The sequence below is a fragment of the Coffea arabica genome, chromosome 1e, assembly GCF_036785885.1.
Source record: "Coffea arabica cultivar ET-39 chromosome 1e, Coffea Arabica ET-39 HiFi, whole genome shotgun sequence".
Taxonomy (NCBI): Eukaryota; Viridiplantae; Streptophyta; class Magnoliopsida; order Gentianales; family Rubiaceae; genus Coffea; species Coffea arabica.
This window is the reverse complement of record NC_092311.1, coordinates 8,645,845-8,666,882: the sequence shown is the minus strand read 5'-3', so window position 1 is coordinate 8,666,882 and position 21,038 is coordinate 8,645,845. Positions and strand designations below refer to the sequence as shown.

General features: G+C 38.1%; 3 protein-coding genes across 3 annotated transcripts; 2 read left to right on the top strand and 1 right to left on the bottom strand.

Annotated features, from left to right (window-relative positions):
* Window positions 1–4,477: 4,477 nt before the first annotated feature.
* On the bottom strand, window positions 4,478–5,125 carry LOC113691005 (putative B3 domain-containing protein At1g05615). Its single transcript, XM_072068879.1, has 2 exons — window positions 4,823–5,125; window positions 4,478–4,765 (listed from the first exon to the last, which is right to left on the bottom strand). The coding sequence occupies exons 1-2, from the start codon at window positions 5,123–5,125 to the stop codon at window positions 4,478–4,480; spliced, it is 591 nt and encodes a 196-aa protein (XP_071924980.1).
* Window positions 5,126–5,925: 800 nt separating this feature from the next.
* LOC140016015 (uncharacterized) lies at window positions 5,926–7,914 on the top strand. The gene has a single exon (XM_072068872.1). The coding sequence runs from the start codon at window positions 5,926–5,928 to the stop codon at window positions 7,912–7,914; it is 1,989 nt and encodes a 662-aa protein (XP_071924973.1).
* A 33-nt stretch (window positions 7,915–7,947) lies between these two features.
* Window positions 7,948–8,718, top strand: LOC140016013 (uncharacterized mitochondrial protein AtMg00860-like). The gene has a single exon (XM_072068866.1). It carries the CDS (start codon window positions 7,948–7,950, stop codon window positions 8,716–8,718), a length of 771 nt encoding a protein of 256 aa, XP_071924967.1.
* Window positions 8,719–21,038: the final 12,320 nt, after the last annotated feature.

Here is a 21,038-nt window from a genome sequence, read left to right as displayed (position 1 = left end):
TTTATATTATTTTATTAGCTTTGTGTTTTGAGTCCTGACGCGAGCTAGGCAGGCGTCCCGCAGATACCCTCGGGTTCGCCTTTGGGAGAAGTGAGGGCGTCACACTCTCACCTAAATCTAACTCCACAAGTAAGCAACTCATGCAGTCAAAAAATATTTAACACTCTCCTACAACCATATTTTCCTCATATCAAGATTAATGTGGTCATCTTGGGATAAGAAGGGTGGTCAAGGCTTTCAGTCATTTGAGGATATGTCTTGAGCATTTGCGTGCAAGTTTTGGTGAAAGCTTCGGCTTAAGGAGTCTATTTGGGCTGACTTTATGCAAGAAAAATACATAAAAGGTCTTCATCCAGTCTCAACCTCCTTCCCTTGCCCTACAGTGTTATGGAGGCACTTGGAGGAGATGCAACACTTGGTGGAGTAGAATATTAGATGGTCGTTGGGAGAGGGATTGGTGAATTTTTGGAGAGATAGATGGTTATTTGATGAGCCACTGTGTTCCATTTTGGATAGATCTGAGTCACCACATTTTTTGGTGGCTGAGTTCATTTCAGGAGAGGCCTGGAATGAGCAATACCTTTTACAGTGGGTGCCAGTTCATGTGGTATAGGCTATCCAAGAGGTTTTTTTTTTCAACCTGAGCGGGCTGATAGAATGATATGGTTTCCTTCCAACTTGGTCTTTTTTCAGTGAAATTAGCATGGAACTGTTGCGGCAAAGGAGGATATCCCTTGTGGATTCTCTGTTATGGAACCCGATTCTACCACTGAAGTTATCATTTTTTCCTTGGCGTTTGGTGCATAATTTTCTTCCACTGGATGTTACTTTACGTTCACGAGGCCTAAGCATTCCTTCCATTTGTGATTGTTGTCGTGCTACAGAGGAAACAACTTTGCATTTATTTTTAGGGGGGCCAGTTGCAAAGGAAGTATGAAGAAGGTTCTTGAGCAGATTTGGATTTTTGTTACGTAGGTGCACGAGCTTGAAAGCATTGTTTGTCCCTTGATTTTCTCAAATCACAGAGCATCAAAGGATCATATTCATGTTTTCATATCAGTAGTGGTCTGTTGGTCTCTATGATTGGTAAGGAATCACAGCCGTTTTTGAAATGTAAGTTGGGGCATGGACAACATAGTATGGCAGGTTGATCGATTATTAGAATAGTTTGGAATTTCTGGCCGATTAAGTAGCTCCCACTTTAGAGGTGATTCGGATTGTTATTTGGTGCGATATGTTTTGTCAAATCCAAAGAAGTTATCATGTTGTGCTGTAGTCTGAGAAAAACCACCTCATGGTTCGTTGAAACTTAATTCAGATGCTCGAGTTAGTATGACCGGATTATTTACCATGTAGTTTGAGATTTGTCTGTTGACCCTGATATAACTTCCAGATTATGTCAATAGCTTTAAGTAGCTCCCGATGACATTACTTCGTTCAGTCCTGTTCAATTTCGTTATTCCAAACACACAAAGACAAATGCTTTGTTCAGTTTCTAACGGATAAAATGAGAGAGAGGCACTAGGAGTGCCATACTCTGTGAGTTATCAAAGTTTCTACATTAGCAAAGTGAAATAACAAGATCTCAAATGACACAACTGATCAGTGATAGAACTTCTGGTAACAGATACAATAATATGTGTAAATAGATTATCCTGTGTTTAAATGTTATAGCTAAGACTTCGTTTTCTTGGAATTGGCACAGGCTTCTTAAATCAAGGCCTGTTGCAATGGAATGTACCCAGTTTGATTGTTTGTAATGGCAAAACCACTTTCTTGTGGTATGGCATCCTAAGGGGCCTCATGTACTGCCAAATTCTGGTCTTGAAGACTCATTACTTGTTGCCTAGTTTAAATGGAGGTTACACAGTAGATTGTGCCATAAGTGAGCTTGTTCAAACTTATTCTAAAGTGCCCTGGTTTAAAGTAGTCTGGGGTAAGCATAAAGCCTTGCTTTTAGAGAACGTTTATCTGACTATATACCATGGTTCGCCAACCCGGCCGAGTCATAACCCGAACAGTCCCTACCGTTCCGATACTGATACCCGAAATGCCGATTATACCATATCCAATTTGAATCGCTCCAAATCAGTCAATATTGGCCGAGTTAGACCGTGTAGAAGGATACCGGCCAAATTCTCGAATTCGACTTAGATATGAACCGGTCAAATCATAAACAACAACAAGAACAGAGAGAGTCGGCCACCCATGCATTCTTGTTTTCTTTTTTAGTCACAAAGACAAGATTTAGGGGAAAGGGAGGATAAGGAGAGAAACATACCGTCAATTTCTGTGTGTCTTTTACAGAGTGGGAAGGAGAAAACAGAGAGAAAGGAAAAGGGAAAAGAAAGAACGAGGGTCACAGCAGTATCTGGAGTTATTTGGAGAAGCGAGCTGAAGGGGTTCTTCAATTTCTTCATCGCCTGGCTATGAAGGGAGGGGAGGAGAAAAACAGAGGGTGATGGCAGAGAGGGAGGGAGACAACAGAGGGAAAGGGAAAGCGAAAGAAAGAATGAAGGTGACTGCTGAACATCACATTTGGAGCTGAAGGGGTCTTCAATTTCTTCATCATCTGTACCGGGCAAAGGGGTCTTCAATCTGGCTGTGAATGAGGAGAAAAAGGGCGAAAGGGAAATTGAAAAAAAAAATGAAGAAAGGGACAGCTAAATCTGAGAGGAACAACACTAGTTGTAATGATCGTTTACTCTCTTTGGCTGCTGAAGAAGTGGAAAGACGGGGTTACTGAGTTGGATTCTGCATCATCTGTTCCTACACCTTGGTATGTCTTTTTTCTCTTGTCCTTTCTCATTTATGGGTCTCTGCTTTGTAGAAAAGCTGGAAAGATTAAAAAAGGACAATTGTATAGTGCAAAAATGCTGTTGTTGCATGTTTTGTCTTGGAAGTAACATGCAATTAACGTATTATGCAAAAAGAAGTTGGGCTTTTGTACCGGACCCAGAGATAGGGAAAAAAATAGAAGGAAAAATTGGAAGCACCTAAAGTCCAAGTTTGGCCCAAGTAATTAAGTGAAAATGCTTGTTTCTTTATGTCTTTGCATTTCATAATATTATTTGATAAGTATTTGTTTCTTTTATTTTATTGATCTAAATACCGTTATTTCCTTTGTGTACAAAGATTTATTTTGTATTATGTAAGATATGATGATTTTATTCTTATATATAATTTTTTATCTCATATAAAATAGAGCATTTGATTCTAAAATCATTTATTGCTAATGCTATACGCCCTTATGGTAATGATAGCATTATTTCATTTAATAATCAGTAACCATATATGATAATGTAGGTATTTAGTAAATTTAGTTTGATAATTGTATTTTTAACCGTATTTTCTATTTTTAATAATTTTTTCAGATTTTTTGAAAATTTTTATATACTATAATGTGCGTATCACCCGATATTCAATCGATATGCCGCGACGAATGTGGAACAACCGAGACCGTGACGCGACCGCGACCCGTGATGGCGAACCATGCTATATACAGGTTACTTTTCTGGGAAATAGAGGTCGGTCCCTTGTGTAAGAAAAATGTGTTGCTATGCTCCAGAAACTCTCTTACCTTATGTTTGGGAGTTGGTGCAGAAGTGTTGCTTGATGTGTGGGAATCAGCAAATGCAATGGATGATTCAGAAATGTTCTCATAATTCGCTTGTTATTGCTGTTCAAAGGGTAACTTTTGCAGCCCGAGTGTACAGATTGTGGCATTACAGGAGCTTTAGTATCTTTAAAAACCTTGTATAGCATCATAACTAATGTTGTGGTTGATTGCATTATGAAAAAGGTGGCTGGATGGATACGGTTGAAGGCATCTCAGGAGGCTCTCAACCTTCGTGCAGAGTTAAATCCTGCTAGTTTTTGTATAGAATACTGCCTCTGAAGCCTCTTGATGATTTTGTAAGCAGTAGCTGCTTAGCTATGAATTAGCTGCTTTATGAATTAGCTATGAATAGCACGATTAATCATTAACACCTAACTGAAATAGCACTATCAAACATTAACACCCAAAAAATTCGGAAAAAAAATTGAACACCCAAAAAAAAATGAAAAAAAATCGACTAAAACTGAAAATAAAATCACGAAATCAGATGAAAGAGAACAATTAATTAATAAAAATTGAAAAATTTTAACTCAAATGACATCAAACGAAACATCACTACAGTCCATAGAAACCATTAAAAGAAATTACAATTTAGAAATTTAGTACCTTAGAAAACTATGTTATGGAAAATATATATACGGACAAAGCACACATGAAATATTACTAATTTTCTATAAGTACAAACATATATGAATGATCGATCTAGATTTAGCTATCTATATATATATATCCATCACTTTCGAAACAGCCAAAGAAAATAATTTTCATCCAACATTAACATGATTAAACTGCAGTTAATTACGTCAAAATTCAAGAATGTAATCTACAAATTAAGCATCTCTATGCAGAGCAGCCCTATTACAACCGCACCAAAACAAAGTACAATTGTGAATCCTTCTTGAATGACCATAGCTGCACTGGTGTTTCTGGTTTCAATCCATTCCTCTTCACAACCTCATTCCAGCCACTCACCAACACGTACACTTCAGAGTTCCCCATATACCACTTTTTCAACTTGATTCCTGATTGAGCAAGTGATGGCTCAATTAAGAGGGCGTCAATTTCTTGCTGTTTGTTATCAATGTTGAATCTCCTCCTCTCTTCTTCTGTCAAGAACCCGTGATTCAGAACCTGTTTTACCGGAATCTACAATCTTTGAAGCCCAGTGTTCACGTCTGAAGACGACAATTTCTTTTCAATCACCAAAACAGGTTCCCCTGTTGCCCCCAGTTCCTTTACGTACTTCTTCAACTCCAGTGGAAGTTGTTCCCGCTGGTTCTGTTCTGACGGAAGAGAACAAATATCGCCTGTTTTCTGCTTCGTCACTCGATCAGGAATATCGATCATTACAACTAGTTTCTTCTTAAAAGTAATCTTCGTCTTGCTTTGCCCAGTAGATTCCTGTGTGGCCGCTGATTTTTCGTTCAAGAATGGTTCTTGATCGAGAAGCTGATGATCATCAAGAATGGGCAAACTGATTTTGGTATCTCTTGCCAATTGAACCATTCTTTTACCTCTATTCTCCCAATTTTTCCCTTTTTTTCAGTCAATGTGCGAAATCCCGAAAGATCATCGGCGGAACCATTCCTGGTTCTGCGTAGATTATCGTGATTCTGGGAACTGATTCCAGTAGTTCTTGCCAAAAGAACTTCCTTTTTACCCTAATTCACAATGGATTTGTAATGAAGTAGGGATATAAAGGAGTAAATGCGTGAAGTGGCAACAAAGGAAAGCGCAATCAAGCAGAGAGGAAAGAAGAGAAGACGCGGATTGAAGAATTCAGACAGCAAGTGGGCACGAAGTAAATAAAGGCGTGATAACAAAAAGGGAGAAGGCGCCAGGAGACCGCAAAGGCGCGAGCAAGAAAGCACGCTCATTCTGGGTTCACGTCCTTCTTGCTGCAAGTGGACAGGAGAATCTAGAAGATTCACTCACACGCAATTTCTATGTCGTTAGCTAGTGGGCAAGTTAGTTAGGATAGATTACTATAAATATTACGATCATGCAATTGTTATTGGTAGAGAAAATTCCTGAATTGTAATCAGAAGGAGAATATCCTTTCTGTTATCCTTTCCTTAAGTTCTTCCTGCATTCTTTCTCATCTTCTTCTTTTCCCGCCAATTTCTTTTTCTGTAAGCAAGTTGAAGTTGTTCAATAAAAGTTCAATTGTTCCGGGAATTCATTCAGCTTGAGTATAATTCGTGTTCTTATCATTTGAGTACATTTCAGATACATTCCTCACCAAACACCATTTTTAGGTTCTGTACCACAACAGTGGTATCAGAGCTGTGTTGCGAGCCATAGGGATGACAAAAAACCAGGATGAAAATCTGAGAAGAGAGGTCGTGGAATTAGGGAGTGTGGTCAGGACCTTTACCAACAAAAGTGAGGGAGTAGAACAGGCCATGAGGACAATGGAGTTTAGACAGGATGCTACTGAAAAGCTACTGAAAGGATTGGATCAGAAATATGAGGGCCTGATGAACATGATGGCTCAGTTGGTGGCCAAGATCAGTGACCAGGGAAAGGAACCAGAAGGCAGTAGCAGCTCAAAAAAGGAAGATCGATCAAATGAATCCAGGATGGAGCCACCAAAAGAAGCAGGTAGTAGGAGAGAGACCAGAGTCCATGGTAGATTGCCAAAAATGGATCTGCCAATTTTTGATGGAGACAATCCAAGGGAGTGGATCAGGAAGGCTAACAAGTATTTCAAACTACATGAGATAGAGGAGGATTTGAGGGCTGAGGTTGCTGAACTCTATTTCAGAGACAGAGCAGACATCTGGTTCCATGGAGTTTTTTATGGAAGGGAGGCTATTCCCTGGTTAGAATTATCCACTGCTCTATGCATCAGATTTGGAGAGGGAAGTCCAGAAGAGGCCATCGAAGAATTCAATAAGCTGGTGCAGGCAGGATCTGTGGCTGAATACTTGGAGAAATTCGAGATGCTCAAAGCCCTGGTAATGCCTTCTCTGCCTCACTTGTCTGATTCATATTATAAGGCATGTTTTATGAGTGGACTGAAAGAGGAAATAGTCAATATGGTGAAAATATCTAAACCTGAAACCTTAGCTGTTGCCATTGAAATAGCAAAACTCCAAGAAAAGAACCTCAAAGCAATCCAAAAAATGCAGAAACCTGTCAATACCAGTTTCAATAGCCAAAAAATCTACAGCAAAACTACACCCCACACCAAATGGAACCAAAAGTACCCCAAACACACCAACAAACCCCCTGATCAGCACACTTCCAACCAGAACCTATTTAAAAAAATAACCGCCACAGAATACAATCACAGGAGGGAAAAGGGGCTATGTTATAGATGTGCAGAACCTTATACCTTGGGGCATGTTTGCAAACAAGCCCATGCACATTTACTGTTGGCTGATGAGGATGAAGACATGGAGAAGGGTAGGGAACCAGAAGAGGAAGTTTTCTGTGACTGCATTAATGGAGGTCTGGCAGGGGAACACATAGAAGTATCAATTCATGCCCTGGCAGGAGGAGCAAGGCACAAAACGATAAGGCTGAGGGGTCATGTTAAGGGAAGGCAAGTCACTGCACTAATTGATAGTGGCAGTACCCATTGCTTCTTGGATGAGCAGCTGGCAAAGGAGTTGAAACTGTGTACACAGGGGCCAACTTTAATAGTCAATGTGGCTAATGGTGAGAAGGTGGACTCCAAGGGACTAGATAAGCCTATGCAGTGGGAGATGCAGGGGCATCAGTTCCAACATATCTTCAACACCTTGAGGTTGGGGGGATGTGACATGATACTGGGGGTGGATTGGTTGGCCAAACACAGCCCTATAGAGTTCAATTTCATGGAACTCAGTATGAAGATCCTCAAGGGGAAGCAAGAAATAATACTGATAGGGGATGACAGCAGCACCAAGTTGGAGATACTCAAAGGAGGCAGGCTAGCAAAATGGCTAAGGAAGCAGGAATATGGGGTAGTAGCACAACTGGTGACAGTGGGGAAGGAGGAAAGACCAGGACAGATACCCATTGAAATCAACTATGTGCTAGATCAATACAAGGACGTCTTTGAAGAACCAAAAGGAATGCCTCCAACAAGGAGCCATGATCACCAGATTGTCCTCAAGGAGGGAGCCAGGCCCTTCCAGGTGAGACCATACAGGTGCCCCTACGTGCAGAAGTCAGAAATTGAGAAATTGGTGAAGGAAATGCTGGAGCTGGGCATCATACAACCCAGCAGCAGCCCATTTGCTTCCCCAGTGCTACTGGTTAAGAAAAAAGATGGGACATGGAGGTTCTGTGTAGACTACAGGTAGTTGAATGAGCTGACAGTGAAGAACAAATTCCCCATGCCCCTGATTGAAGAGTTAATAGATGAACTGCATGGGGCCAAGTATTTCACAAAAATAGATCTGAGGGCAGGATACTTTCAAATCAGGGTCAAAGTGGAAGACATACCAAAAACAGCTTTCAGGACTCATCAAGGACTCTATGAATTCAAGGTCATGCCATTTGGCTTAACCAATGCACCTGCAACCTTCCAGAGCCTGATGAATCAGGTCTTCCAGGAACAGATGAGGAAACATGTGTTGGTGTTCTTTGATGACATTCTGGTCTACAGCCCCACACTGGAGACACATGTGAAGCATGTGACTGAGGTAATGAGTATTCTGAGGCAACACCAGTTATTTGCCAAAATGAGTAAATGTTCTTTTGCTCAGCTACAGGTGGAATATTTAGGACACATCATATCAGCAGAGGGAGTACAGGCTGACCCTGAGAAGATAGAAGGCATGAAAAACTGGACGAGACCAACCAACATCAAGCAGCTAAGGGGATATTTGGGCCTAACAGGGTACTATAGGAGGTTTGTCAAAGGGTATGGGGCTATAGCCAGACCCCTGACAGACCTGCTCAAGAAGGACAACTTCCACTGGAGTGAAGACACAGAGCAGGCTTTCCAGCAACTGAAAGAGGCCATGTGTAGCACCCCAGTTCTAGCAGTACCTGACTTCACCCAGCCATTCATTATTGAGACTGATGCATGCTACACTGGTATAGGAGCTGTGTTAATGCAGAATAGAAGACCTATCTCCTACCTCAGTCAAGCTCTGGGATAGAAAAACATGGGGTTATCAATCTACGAAAAAGAACTACTAGCCTTGGTGACAGCTGTGACCAAATGGAGACACTACTTAGAAGGACACCATTTCATCATACATACTGACCATCAAAGCCTGAAGTATCTCCTGGAGCAGAGGATCACTACCCCACTCCAACAGAAATGGCTCACTAAATTGTTGGGGTTGAGCTACGAGATCCATTACAAAAAAGGTAAGGATAACCTGGCTGCTGATGCACTGTCTAGACAGGGCAGGGAAGAAATAGGGGAGTGCACAGCTATATCATGTGCAGTGCCAACCTGGGTACAGGAGGTGATAGAGAGTTACAAGGGGGATGAATGGACTCAGAAGACCATAGCTCTGGTGTTATTAACCCCCACACTAGCACCTGACTACTCATACCAGGATGGCATTCTCAGGTTCAAGAAGAGGCTAGTAGTAGGGGGACAAGGTGATACCAGGAGGAAGTTAATCACTGCACTACACGATTCCCAAGTTGGAGGACACTCAGGCATTCAGGCCAGCTACATGAGGGCAAAACAGCTATTTTATTGGCCAGGAATGTACCAGGAAATCAAGAAGGCAGTCCTAGAATGTGATACCTGCAGAAAATGTAAAGATGAACATGTGGCTTACCCAGGATTGCTGCAGCCACTTCCTATTCCCCAGCACTCATGGAGCCACATTTCTATGGATTTTGTTGAAGGACTACCCCAATCAGAAGGAAGGAATACTATTATGGTGGTGGTAGATAGGTTTACCAAGTATGCACACTTTATCAGTTTATCCCATCCTTTTGATGCTCCAAAAGTGGCCAGACTCTTCATTGACTACATCAGTAAACTACATGGCATTCCCCAAAGCATGCTCTCAGACAGAGACAGGATTTTTGTCAGTAAATTCTGGGAAGAACTATTCAGTTCATTGGGGGCCAAATTGAACTACAGCACAGCTTATCACCCTCAGACTGATGGCCAGACTGAGAGGGTGAACCAGGTGCTCGAAATATACCTCAGGTGCTTGACTCATTTGGAACCAAAAAAGTGGAATCAGTGGTTATCTCTGGCAGAATGGTGGTACAACACTTCTCACCACACTGCCATCCAGATGACTCCTTTTGAGGCTCTATATGGTCTAGCCCCTCCCCAATTGGCTCTGGGACCTTACCTGCAATCCAGGGTAGCTGCAGTAGGAGAATACCTCAGAGAGAGGCAACAAATGGATAACATGCTGAAACAGAATTTGAAGCAGGCTCAGGAGAGAATGAAAAGGTATGCTGATGAGAAGAGGAGTGAACGAGAATTTAGTAAAGGAGATTGGGTGTATCTACGGTTGCAACCCTACAGACAGAGCTCTGTGGCCCTGAGAGGGAACACCAAGTTATCAGCAAGGTACTTTGGCCCTTACAAAGTGGAGGAAAGAATAGGAAATGTAGCTTATAGACTGGAACTGCCAAGCTCTTCAAAGGTACACCCTGTCTTCCATGTGTCGTTGCTCAAAAGAAAGGTGGGAGACAAGATCACCCCCACCCTCCATTTACCAGAAACAAATGAAAAGGGTCATTGGAGAGTGGAGCCTATTGCCATACTGGATAGGAAAATGGTGAAGAAAAAAAATGCAGCTGCCACTCAGTGGCTAGTCCACTGGTGGGGTACGGACCCTGCAGAAGCTACATGGGAGGATGCTGAGGAGATCGAAAGACAATTCCCTACCTTCCAACCTTGAGGTCAAGGTTTGCTGTGGAGGGGAAGGTATTGTAATGAAGTAGGGATATAAAGGAGTAAAGGCGTGAAGTGGCAACAAAGGAAAGCGCGATCAAGCAGAGAGGAAAGAAGAGAAGACGCGGATTGAAGAATTCAGACAGCAAGTGGGCACGAAGTAAATAAAGGCGTGATAACAAAAAGGGAGAAGGCGCCAGGAGACCGCAAAGGCGCGAGCAAGAAAGCACGCTCATTCTGGGTTCACGTCCTTCTTGCTGCAAATGGACAGGAGAATCTAGAAGATTCACTCACACGCAATTTCTATGTCGTTAGCTAGTGGGCAAGTTAGTTAGGATAGATTACTATAAATATTACGATCATGCAATTGTTATTGGTAGAGAAAATTCCTGAATTGTAATCAGAAGGAGAATATCCTTTCTGTTATCCTTTCCTTAAGTTCTTCCTGCATTCTTTCTCATCTTCTTCTTTTCCCGCCAATTTCTTTTTCTGTAAGCAAGTTGAAGTTGTTCAATAAAAGTTCAATTGTTCCGGGAATTCATTCAGCTTGAGTATAATTCGTGTTCTTATCATTTGAGTACATTTCAGATACATTCCTCACCAAACACCATTTTTAGGTTCTGTACCACAACAGGATTTCTTGAAAGGTACTGTTTTTTCAATCACGGGACAAAATATCTGCTCATCTTGAGCAGAATCGAACTTTGATCTTTGAGGATACTTGCTCTTTCGAGGGCGTCGGCGGAAATTCAGAACCGCCATTCTTGATCTTCCCTTCCACCAACTTAGATGCTAGAACTACGATTTCTTCCTATTAATGATTACTTAAAACTAACAATGAAAAGAAATAATTGAAGAAAACCTAAAACGGAACTGGAATGATGAAGCCCAGTGATCAGAAATCTCTGTCTCTCGTCTTCTTCTCAAGAACAACTGCTGCTGATGTTGAAAAGAAAACTAGGTTTAAGGATTCCTACGAAGAAATGGTTTTTGGGTTTTTGGATTTATTAATAAAAATGGTTTTAGACTGACCCTTGAGGATTAATGTTTTCTATTTCTGAATAATTGGAAGAGAATGAAAATTTGCAAGAACATATCTTTTTCTGTATTTATGTTGAAATTGTTTAAGTAATAGTACTTGATGTTCAATGCCTAAAGGTAATTTGTTGCATGTATTAATATTTTGAGAACTATATTTAGAAAATGTAACCATTTTTCATTCCATTTTCTCCCAGAGCAAATTTAAAACTGAAACCCGGAAACCTCTTAAGATTATGGGATAATTTAAAAAACCTCCCTTGAGGTTTGTGACAATATGATTTGATACCCCTAACTTTTGAAAAATCTCACATATTTCCCTTGTTTTTCAACTCTTTATGACTTTATCAACCCATTTCAAAAGATATGATTTAAAAACTCATTTTGGAAGTGATAAAACATTTTTATTCCAAAAATATGCAGACCTTTAGTTTTCTTAACAAACTAAGTTAAATCCTTAAGAATTACAGTATATTAATGCGGTCAAAAGATCTTTTATAATTTGGAAGTCGTTGGTCTGGACAAGAAATGCAAAAGAAAAATTTGTTATAATTAGAAAAAAAATATTTTGCACCTTGAGAATACCTCGGACAAGTTTCTGAATATATTGTTTAAAATTGTGGATGGATTGTAATACTAGAAGCCAATAGTAATTAAATAATATCAGCAAATTGTTTATTATGAAATGATTATTTTATCCACATCATCAAATTAGTATTTACTTATTGTGCTTTGAAGTATCCAACTAGCAATTAAGGATGACAGTGGGGCAGTTTTAGGACCTCTGTCATCAAATTACTCCCCCTATCCCCAACCCTGACCTAACCTCGGCATAGTCTCGCCCTGCTCCACTCTCCCCATGAGTGGCAGTTTCATTTTTTTCCCCAAAGTCTCTTGTCTCAATTTACTATCACTAATTCTAATAATACAGTTACTACTACTGCTACTGCCACCAATTGCCTATTGTGTAATCTCCCCTAATTTACTATCAGGAATAATTTCACAAAACTTCCCTAAAGTTTGCCTTAATATCACTTAGCATTTTCATGGTTTCAAAAATCTCTCTTACCTTCCCTTGATTGACATGTTTCCTAGCATTATCACTTCTTGTGCATTAAAAATTAATAGAAGAGGAGAGATAATAGTTTACTTTCATTTGTGCCCTTTTATTGTCAATTATATAAGCATTAGAGCAGCAATTAAGACCAAAATATGGATAATAGGCAAAAGATAAATTGGGAAAGATATAAGTGCAATAAAGAGAAGTTGCAACAGATAAGTAATTTTATAATCGTGTAATGTCTAATACTCAAAATCTAGGATTATAAAAGTGACAAGAGAACAAAATAAAAAGTACAAGTTTAGTGGCCAAAGGAGTAACCTAAAGAGGAAATTAGTAAAATATGTTGCATTTTACATTAGAAGGCACTCTTATAATTTACCAACATCATTTAGTACAAAGAATCGATATTATGGTTATAATAGAAGTACGACAATCAGGATTTGAGAAAGTGAAAGAAATCCATATAGGCTATATTCGCTTCTAATGTCCATTTAATGTGCTTCTGATGTATTGATAGGATGTGAAATTGTCATTTAATTTATAATTATTTTCCCTTTTATTCTAGCCAAATATTGTATTAATTGATCGATTCTACTTATATTTGATATTTGGTGCCAATTGTAGGAAGGTGGAGCAAAAAGTAATAAAAGAGATGATTTTTCAAGAGTTTCCCAATTCAAGATGGAGTCCACGTGGATTATTGGCGAAAGATTAGGAAATTACCATTTTTCTTAGATATTTTTATTTAGGAAACAATTGGCATTATTCTTGGAGTTTCCTTTTTCAATTAGAATTCTAGTCTCGGTTGACCAAGGAAGAAACTGAATTGGTAGTACTTATAGTAGAGGAAGCTGGATCCCGCATGATGGATACTTAGAGGGGAGCCGCAGGGCTCTTTCTCTTAGTCTTTTGTTTTCTCTAGTATTTCTCTTATCAAAGACTTATGCCGCTGGCTTTGGAAAAATGGTGTGAATTGTTTCAATTGGCCATGAGCAACTAAGTTTCTTTTCTAGTCAAGGGTTAATTTGAAAATGTGGTTCCAAACATCTATGAGATCGAATTATTTTACTTATTTCTTTTATTCATTGGTATTTGTACATTTTCTGATTTAACTTCTTATGATTGTTTTGTTATTCGAATGTCAAGGGGTCCAATATTCGAATTAACCTAATAATCTACTTTCAGATTAACCGATTAAATCCGTAATTGTTTGATTGGTTAGTACCAGTGGTGACTAGCGTGATTGGTCTCATGTTAGGGAAACATATGATCTAATTTAAAAAAACCCTCGTACCGTGTTTGCTAGTTAGGGTTGGATTTTTCTAATTCTTAATGCAATTGAGGAATTAAATCCTATGGTAGTACCTGGGGTTATTTCTTGATTAGGAAAATAGTTAACTGTCATACCTTGGCTATCGAAAAAGTAAGGCAAAGTTGGTTGTTTATTGCGTGTAAGACAACTATAATCAATCTATTAATGAATAAATGAATTATCTTTGCATCGATGATCAGTTGAATGGATCGTGTCTGAAAAGTTGCACCTTTGGTTAGAGTCGTATCTATTGTTGATTAATTCCAGTTTATTTTCCTAAGTTGCTTATATTTAGTTAATTAGTTATTTTTATATCTTTATAAAAATCCCCCATACTCCGGACTTTGGAAGAAACAAATTATCCCAAGTTCTTGTGGATTCGACCCTACTCACCGCTATATACAAAATTTATATTTTTGTTGAGTAGATTTTTATTATTGCACAGGCTTGACACCTGTCATGTATTATGTAATAGTAGGATTAGAAGTTCTGTGCTTTTTATTGCTGCAAAACAAGTCACCATTATAAATAATAGTTTTGTTAATCGTTGTTCTGATTTTTCTTTTTTACTTTCCAAATTCATTTCTTTTGGCGTGAATTTTAGTTAATCAATTAGAGGTTTCCAGTAGGATCATATTGTCAATTTACCACCCAAGATGGAGACATCTTATCTTGTCAATCTGACAAAGGGATGTAAGGGAGATTTTTGAAACTACAAAGGGTGCTAAATAATATTAAGGCAAACTTTAGGAGAGATTTGTGAAATTATCCCTTACTACTATTATTGGAGAAATGGAACTTCCCCTACTGCCATACTATTTATTCAACTACTACAAATAATACTATTAGTATCAATAATAGTCTAGCTTTACATGCTATACAAATGCAATATAAATGCCGTGTAAAACTTTTTAATTGCAATTGCAAATAACTAATTAAGAGTTCTATTTGAAGGAGGAGGGATGCGTTGGGTGATATAGGGAAAGGGAATATAAGTGAGAAGTTTTGGGTTTGAAACCTCCTAGTTACACTAAAAAAAAAAAGAAATAGAAATTAAGAGTTCTATTCTAATTAGAACTAAATTATAATCGGTATTTTGACTTGTGTACTCGCATGGTGCTTTTTTAATGCAAGCATGAGTAATTTAAGAAAAGATAAAACAACATTCTTACAAATTTGTGAATATCTATGATAGAAAATTAATATATCTAAATGTTCAAGTACCATATTAATCTTTCAAAACTTCAATGCACACATTTTCTTAATATAGTATTACTAATTAAATATGCAAGGTATACAAAAAGATTGATAGATATTCCTTGTAATTAACTATTAGATATTTATATGATTTAAAACGTAAAACTATATATTTGCACTAAACTAAATTCTAAACATGCAAAAATATATTTTCTTCATGAAGGAATATTAACTTTCTAGCAACATTAATGACATAATAATTAAAATAAAAATAATTAAAGTTAGTATATATGGATTAAAGAAATTAAAGTGAATTTATAAATACAGATATACTTTATTAGTTGAGACAGGAAAACCATAATAAAATTTAATTCAAAATTAGTAAAAAGAGACACAAATTATGATAAAAATTAGTTAGAGAAGAATTGGATACAAAAATAGGTAAAACCCAACTGTCCACATAATTTATTAATTCTTTTCAATTAGGCATGTCATCTTTTATTTCATTTATTAAATGATACATGGGATGACGAGATGAGGTTATTCTCTCCCATCCCCCACCCTACTTAAAGCAAGGGCCGAATAATGTCCCCTCTACCATTTCCAGAGGAAAAAAAAATGTGAAGAACGCCCCCACCCCTGCCCCCGACCTATTACTCCCTTTGGCTGTACAGACACTCGCCTTCGGGGTTATTCCTAATCACAAGCTAATATGGTCCAATTATTCTAGGCCTTTAATCTAAAAAGGGTTTCAATATGGTCCTCCAAATTGAGCAAAATGTTAATAATGTGGCTTTTGGCTCCAATTCCATCCAAATTCTGGCTCTTGAGCAAGACGATTTTAGCTATGTTTTCAAACTCGGACCGGACCGGCTGGTTGGACCGGGAACCGGCTAGATGTCCTGTCCGAGTGTTTCTAAAAACCCGTTTGTTTAAAACTCGGTCAAACCCGGTCAAAAGTCGGGTTGGACCGGAAACCAATCAAACCGGTGAGAACTAGAGTTTTTCATTTTTTGCTCCTTTTCACTCCAACCTGGAACCCATCTTTCTCGTTTGACAAGTCGCTTAAAACTTGCATACCATCTTCCTCCTTTGAACAAGATCCCTTCATATCTAATCTTAAATGCATTTATTGAACAAGATCTAATCACACATGTATCAAAAAGGTGAAAAAGAAATAAAATAGTAAAAAAACAAAGAGTTCAAAAAGAGAGAAGTTTAAAAAAAATAAGATAAAATTTTTATATTTTGTGAGTTTGAGGAGAAAAGATTAGCACCATGAAATCTGGAACGGAAAACGGAAAAAGAAAAAAAAAAAAAAGAAAGAGCCGGAAGAAGAAGAAGTTGCAGGGGAAGAAAGAACAGAGGCAGGACAAGAATAGATGAAAGTGATGGCAACGTGATTGCTTTAGGCTTAGATTCAAAGATGAAATATGAGAAAATTTCAGTTTGGGCTCAAAGTTTTAACAAATTTATGTTTTGACCTCTAAAGTATCTCAAAGTTGTTGACGTACTTAGAAATATTTTACAGATTATAGATAGTCCTAAATTTTAGTGTTTTATTTCAAATAAATCTCCAAAATTAATTATAAACTATGAAATAAACATTAAATCATATGAACTATTAGTTGATTATTCTATGTTATTTGTATTTTCTTGTTAAATAAATTTGAAACATCAAACATCTACTAATATACTTTACTTGATATTAACCTATGGTTGGACATTTTACATAATATTTTAATTTTAATTAAATTATATTAATGACTTCATGTGACGCCCCCACTTCTCCCTAAGGCGAATCAAAAGGTATCCGCGGGACGCTTGCCTAGCTCTCGCCAGGACTCAAGCAATTCCATTTAAACTTATTGCCGGATCACACCATACGAGTCAATAACTTAGATACAATAAATGCGGAAGCGTTCAAGTTTAATAAAAGTCATCCGATATCCAACCCGCACATCGGGTGTTCAACAACCATCATACTCCAAAAGTTATATTCGGATTCCAAAATACAACCCAAAAGCCAAGACAAAGTCAAAAGTAATAGAAACCCTAAACAAAAGCGTAGCAGGAAGGTTTCTTCGATACCTCGCCAAGTTCAATCCTGTTAAGGAAAACAAATCTACAGGGTGAGCAAAAACGCTCGTGAGGCCAAGAGCATACATACAAGCACATTGCTCAAATAACAATCTCAATTTATAAGTCAAGCAATCATATTTTAGTAATTAACAATTTACTGGAAATATAACCAGAAACAATTCAAGGATACTGGAGCCCTCAGGAGCTATATTCCACTTGCACATTCAATAACCTCCACGAATTGACACTCCGTCAATCGGGTAGGTTTAGTCCGTAGAACTCCACTTAACCTGTCCCCTTTCACCTTACATACCCCTGTATCGGGCCCGCCTGTCATTTGTTTGTGGCGATACTACTCGAGTATGCCAAGCAAGACCTCTCACTAGGTCAAGCTTATATATCTCATGGCTCGCCAAGATTCCCGACCAAGCCCATGCCGGCTCGAGTCCAAGGTCGGTCAATGAGATTTGGGCGTCCCCATGTGCACTTGTGTGTCGAGGAGATTCACTCCAACGACGTAGGCAACTATAGCATACCATTACATTTCATTCATTCATTCAATACATTTCAATCATTCATTCAATGCATTTCAATCATTCATTCAATACATTTCAACCATTAATATTTCATTTCTAATGAGAACGAGTGTGGTAAAGTACACACTCGACTCCACTTTCAAGATTTCCAATCATTAATAACAATTAAACATGTAACAAGTTTACATACACCTGACACTCACCAAATATTAGGTGTAAGTAAGGTCAAGGAAAGTTCAAGCGTCCACCGTGGGATCCTCTTGAAGGTTCTCTTGTGCGCCTGAGCAAATAATAGTGAATTATCATCCAAATCCCAAATATCGAGGAATAATTCGTTCACTAGTATTAATCTAGGGGATTCCGTGAAAATGAACCTCAATTACTCGTAAATCGAGGTTCGAGAGGGGTTTGATAACATTCAAAAGTATTTAAGTCTTTATCTAGGAAATCGGGGATAAAACGTTTAGATAATATCAAAAGAATAAAGGGTTCTTGAAAAACTCTATTTCCTTGAAAGTTGGAAAATTTCAGTTTTGTTATGAATTTTTGAAAAATCGTAACTCACTTGGCATAAGTCAAGAATTGGAAAACTTTATACCGTTGGAACCTCTTAGAAAGTACTACAAGTTCCTAGAAGACACTTTTCCATGAATCGAAGTGGAAAGTGCTCAAAAATGAGCTTAAAGTTGCTGTTCCAAATCACCCAGGATTGAGCCGGGGTTGGTTTTTCACTAACTTTGAAAATTCGGGAGAATTCACTCGTTGCAAACCAGATCTTGAAATTTATAGCTCAATTAGAGGTGCAAGTAAGGTTTAGGGTAGAACAAGCGGATCGAGAATCGGAGTTTCGAGCACTAAGATATGGTAGCTCAAAGTTGGGTAAATTTTAAGACTGTTAACAAATTTCCAGATTTGGTTCCGATTTTGGACCTTTAGTTAAGTGTCGAAACGGACTTGGATTGATACCAAATTTTGCAGTATAATACTCCTATATGAAGGGTATCTCTCTATCAACTTTCGTGGAAAAATACCTTCGGGAAGGTGGTTAACCAATCAACCAAAGTTTGAAATTACTAAGGCCAAACTGCCTTTAGCTCTCTTTCTCTCCGTTTCCAAACATTCGGCTAAGGAAAACCTCCAAGCATGGTTCATTTGTGCAAGAAAAGTCTAAGGAGTATACATGGTACATTTGGTAGGTGTTTAGCACCAAGAAATTCATTTGGTAAGGCCACAACAAGTCTCACATCTAATCTGTCCAAATCTAAGGTTTTCAAGAACAAGGCAGTCACCGTATTTTGATCATAACTCACTCAATTTAACTTGGATTTGGACATGGTTGATACTGTTAGAAAATACATTCATAGGGCTAAAATTTCACAGAAGAAATCGTTATAAGTTTCAGCATGCAACTGGCTCGAAATTAAGCCTAGAGTTGCAGCATCATCAAATCATTTCGGCAGAACGGAGAAACAGGGCAGCTGAATTCAGAAGAGTGGTGCGGTTCACACACATGGAACCAGAACGTTCATTATATACCGTTGGAAATATGGGTATGTCTAGTTTCAAATGCCGCTAACGACACTTGATTTCGACGTCGGAGTACGGAGTTATGGATGAAATACGAACACTGGTCTGGTTACGACGGCAACCGTTTCCAGATTACCAGCTTTGGGAAATAAATTTTTTTGATCAACCAAAACTCAACATTTTTCACTGAAAATTTGTACACAACTTCTACAACATGTAAAAAACACAATCAAGCCATTAAATCCTCAAATTTCTGCATTAAAGTGGCCGAACAAAGCAGGGGCAAAATGGTCAGATTTGACCTTTGCACCCAACGTGAGTTTCCAGCAAATTTTCCTTCAACAAACCACTAACTTAAACACTAATCCGACATTATAAACATCATCAAGTACAAAATCAGCAGCAACCCAAGAGTGGGAATTCATAGAGCCCACTTTTCCAATTTCTCCAACATCAACCACAACCCATATGCAAATTCAAGCTTATAAGTGTAATTTAACTTCCATAGGACAAGTTTAAGGTATTAGATCATTACCTACTTTGATGGTTGGTCAAGACAGAAGTTTCGGCCCTTTTGAAGCTTGAAGAAAACCGTGGATAGCTCCTTCCTTTTGCAGCTAAATGGACTTCCCAAGTGTTGAGGTAGATGTAGTTGAATTTTTTTGAGAGTTTGGTAGATTGAGTAAGATTTGTAGAGGGAATGTTGAAAGTTTTGGTTATTTCTTTGCAGCTGCTAGCCGTCCAAGGAGCTTGAAGAAAGGAAATGGTTTGCTGATCCTTTGGCGTATAAGGAACGCTACTCGTGTAATATTTTAAGTACGTAAAAATCAATTGCAACTAGTGCGCCTACGCGCGCGTTTTGTGTTCGATTTCTCTTAAGTTTGTTGCACTAGTGCACTAAACCTCTAGGGCACTTACATTCATATAAATATTATTCATTCTTAATTGTCCCAAAATAATTGTCCAAAGTCCCTCGATTAAGCGCGCACGTGAAAACACGTATTTCCAATTTGGGCGCAATAAAATGAAACCTTCGAGAAATTCTTAGAACAATCGTACTACCAACTATCACTTGAGTTTTTAAACCTAAAATTGCCTATTTTAGGACCATTGTATATATCTCAAATTTTTGAGCTTATTGCACTCCCAATTGGCTAAAGTGTTTAGACATGTTCTCACTTTTTCTTTTTTTTTTTTTTCTAATCAAGCTTTTAAGAAAATAATTTTTTTGAAATGAGACACTTTAAAAATATAACGAAACTATAAAACCATGTACTTAGGTCTAATAAGGCTAGAAAATATTATTCATGGCAAAAATTCAAATAAATAATTAATTTAGCCAAAATTAGGGATTTTAAGAATAATAGAATTTTCGAGTCCTCACACATCATGCTGACATCATTCGGTTTTTGACACCGGTCGAACAAGGTTGAACCCATTGACCCCTGACTCCTAAGCTCTATCGAATCTTTGTCCGGTTTGAGTTTCAAAATATAGGATTTTAGAGATGTGCCAAAACTATGCTTTGATTTGTTTTGTTCCTTTTTGATTTGTTAATTATTGTTTAGGTAGTGTTGATTACAATCTTGGTCTTTTTATGTGATAAGTTTCAAAACTTTGTAATAAAGAGCGTGGATGGCTCCATAAAAACAATATAAAATTATAATTGATAATGTCTTGGGGTTAATTTTGTTATTTAAGTTGTTAAAGATTTTAGGTTATTGGTGTTTATGTCATTTCAACCAAAGGTGGATTTTCTGGAGCATTTTTTTAGAGTGCTGAAATGACTTACTTTCATTTTTCCCCCTTATGAAGGACGGCAACAATAGCAGCCACTTTTTTCA

Bases quoted from the DNA above. Each gene is read 5' to 3' on its own strand.
- LOC140016015 (XM_072068872.1), top strand. From the start codon at position 5,926: ATGACAAAAAACCAGGATGAAAATCTGAGAAGAGAGGTCGTGGAATTA.
- LOC140016013 (XM_072068866.1), top strand. From the start codon at position 7,948: ATGCCCCTGATTGAAGAGTTAATAGATGAACTGCATGGGGCCAAGTAT.
- LOC113691005 (XM_072068879.1), bottom strand. From the start codon at position 5,125: ATGGTTCAATTGGCAAGAGATACCAAAATCAGTTTGCCCATTCTTGAT. The intron at 4,766-4,822 runs GTGATTGAAAAG...CAAAGATTGTAG, and splicing joins CAACAGGGGAACCTGTTTTG to ATTCCGGTAAAACAGGTTCT.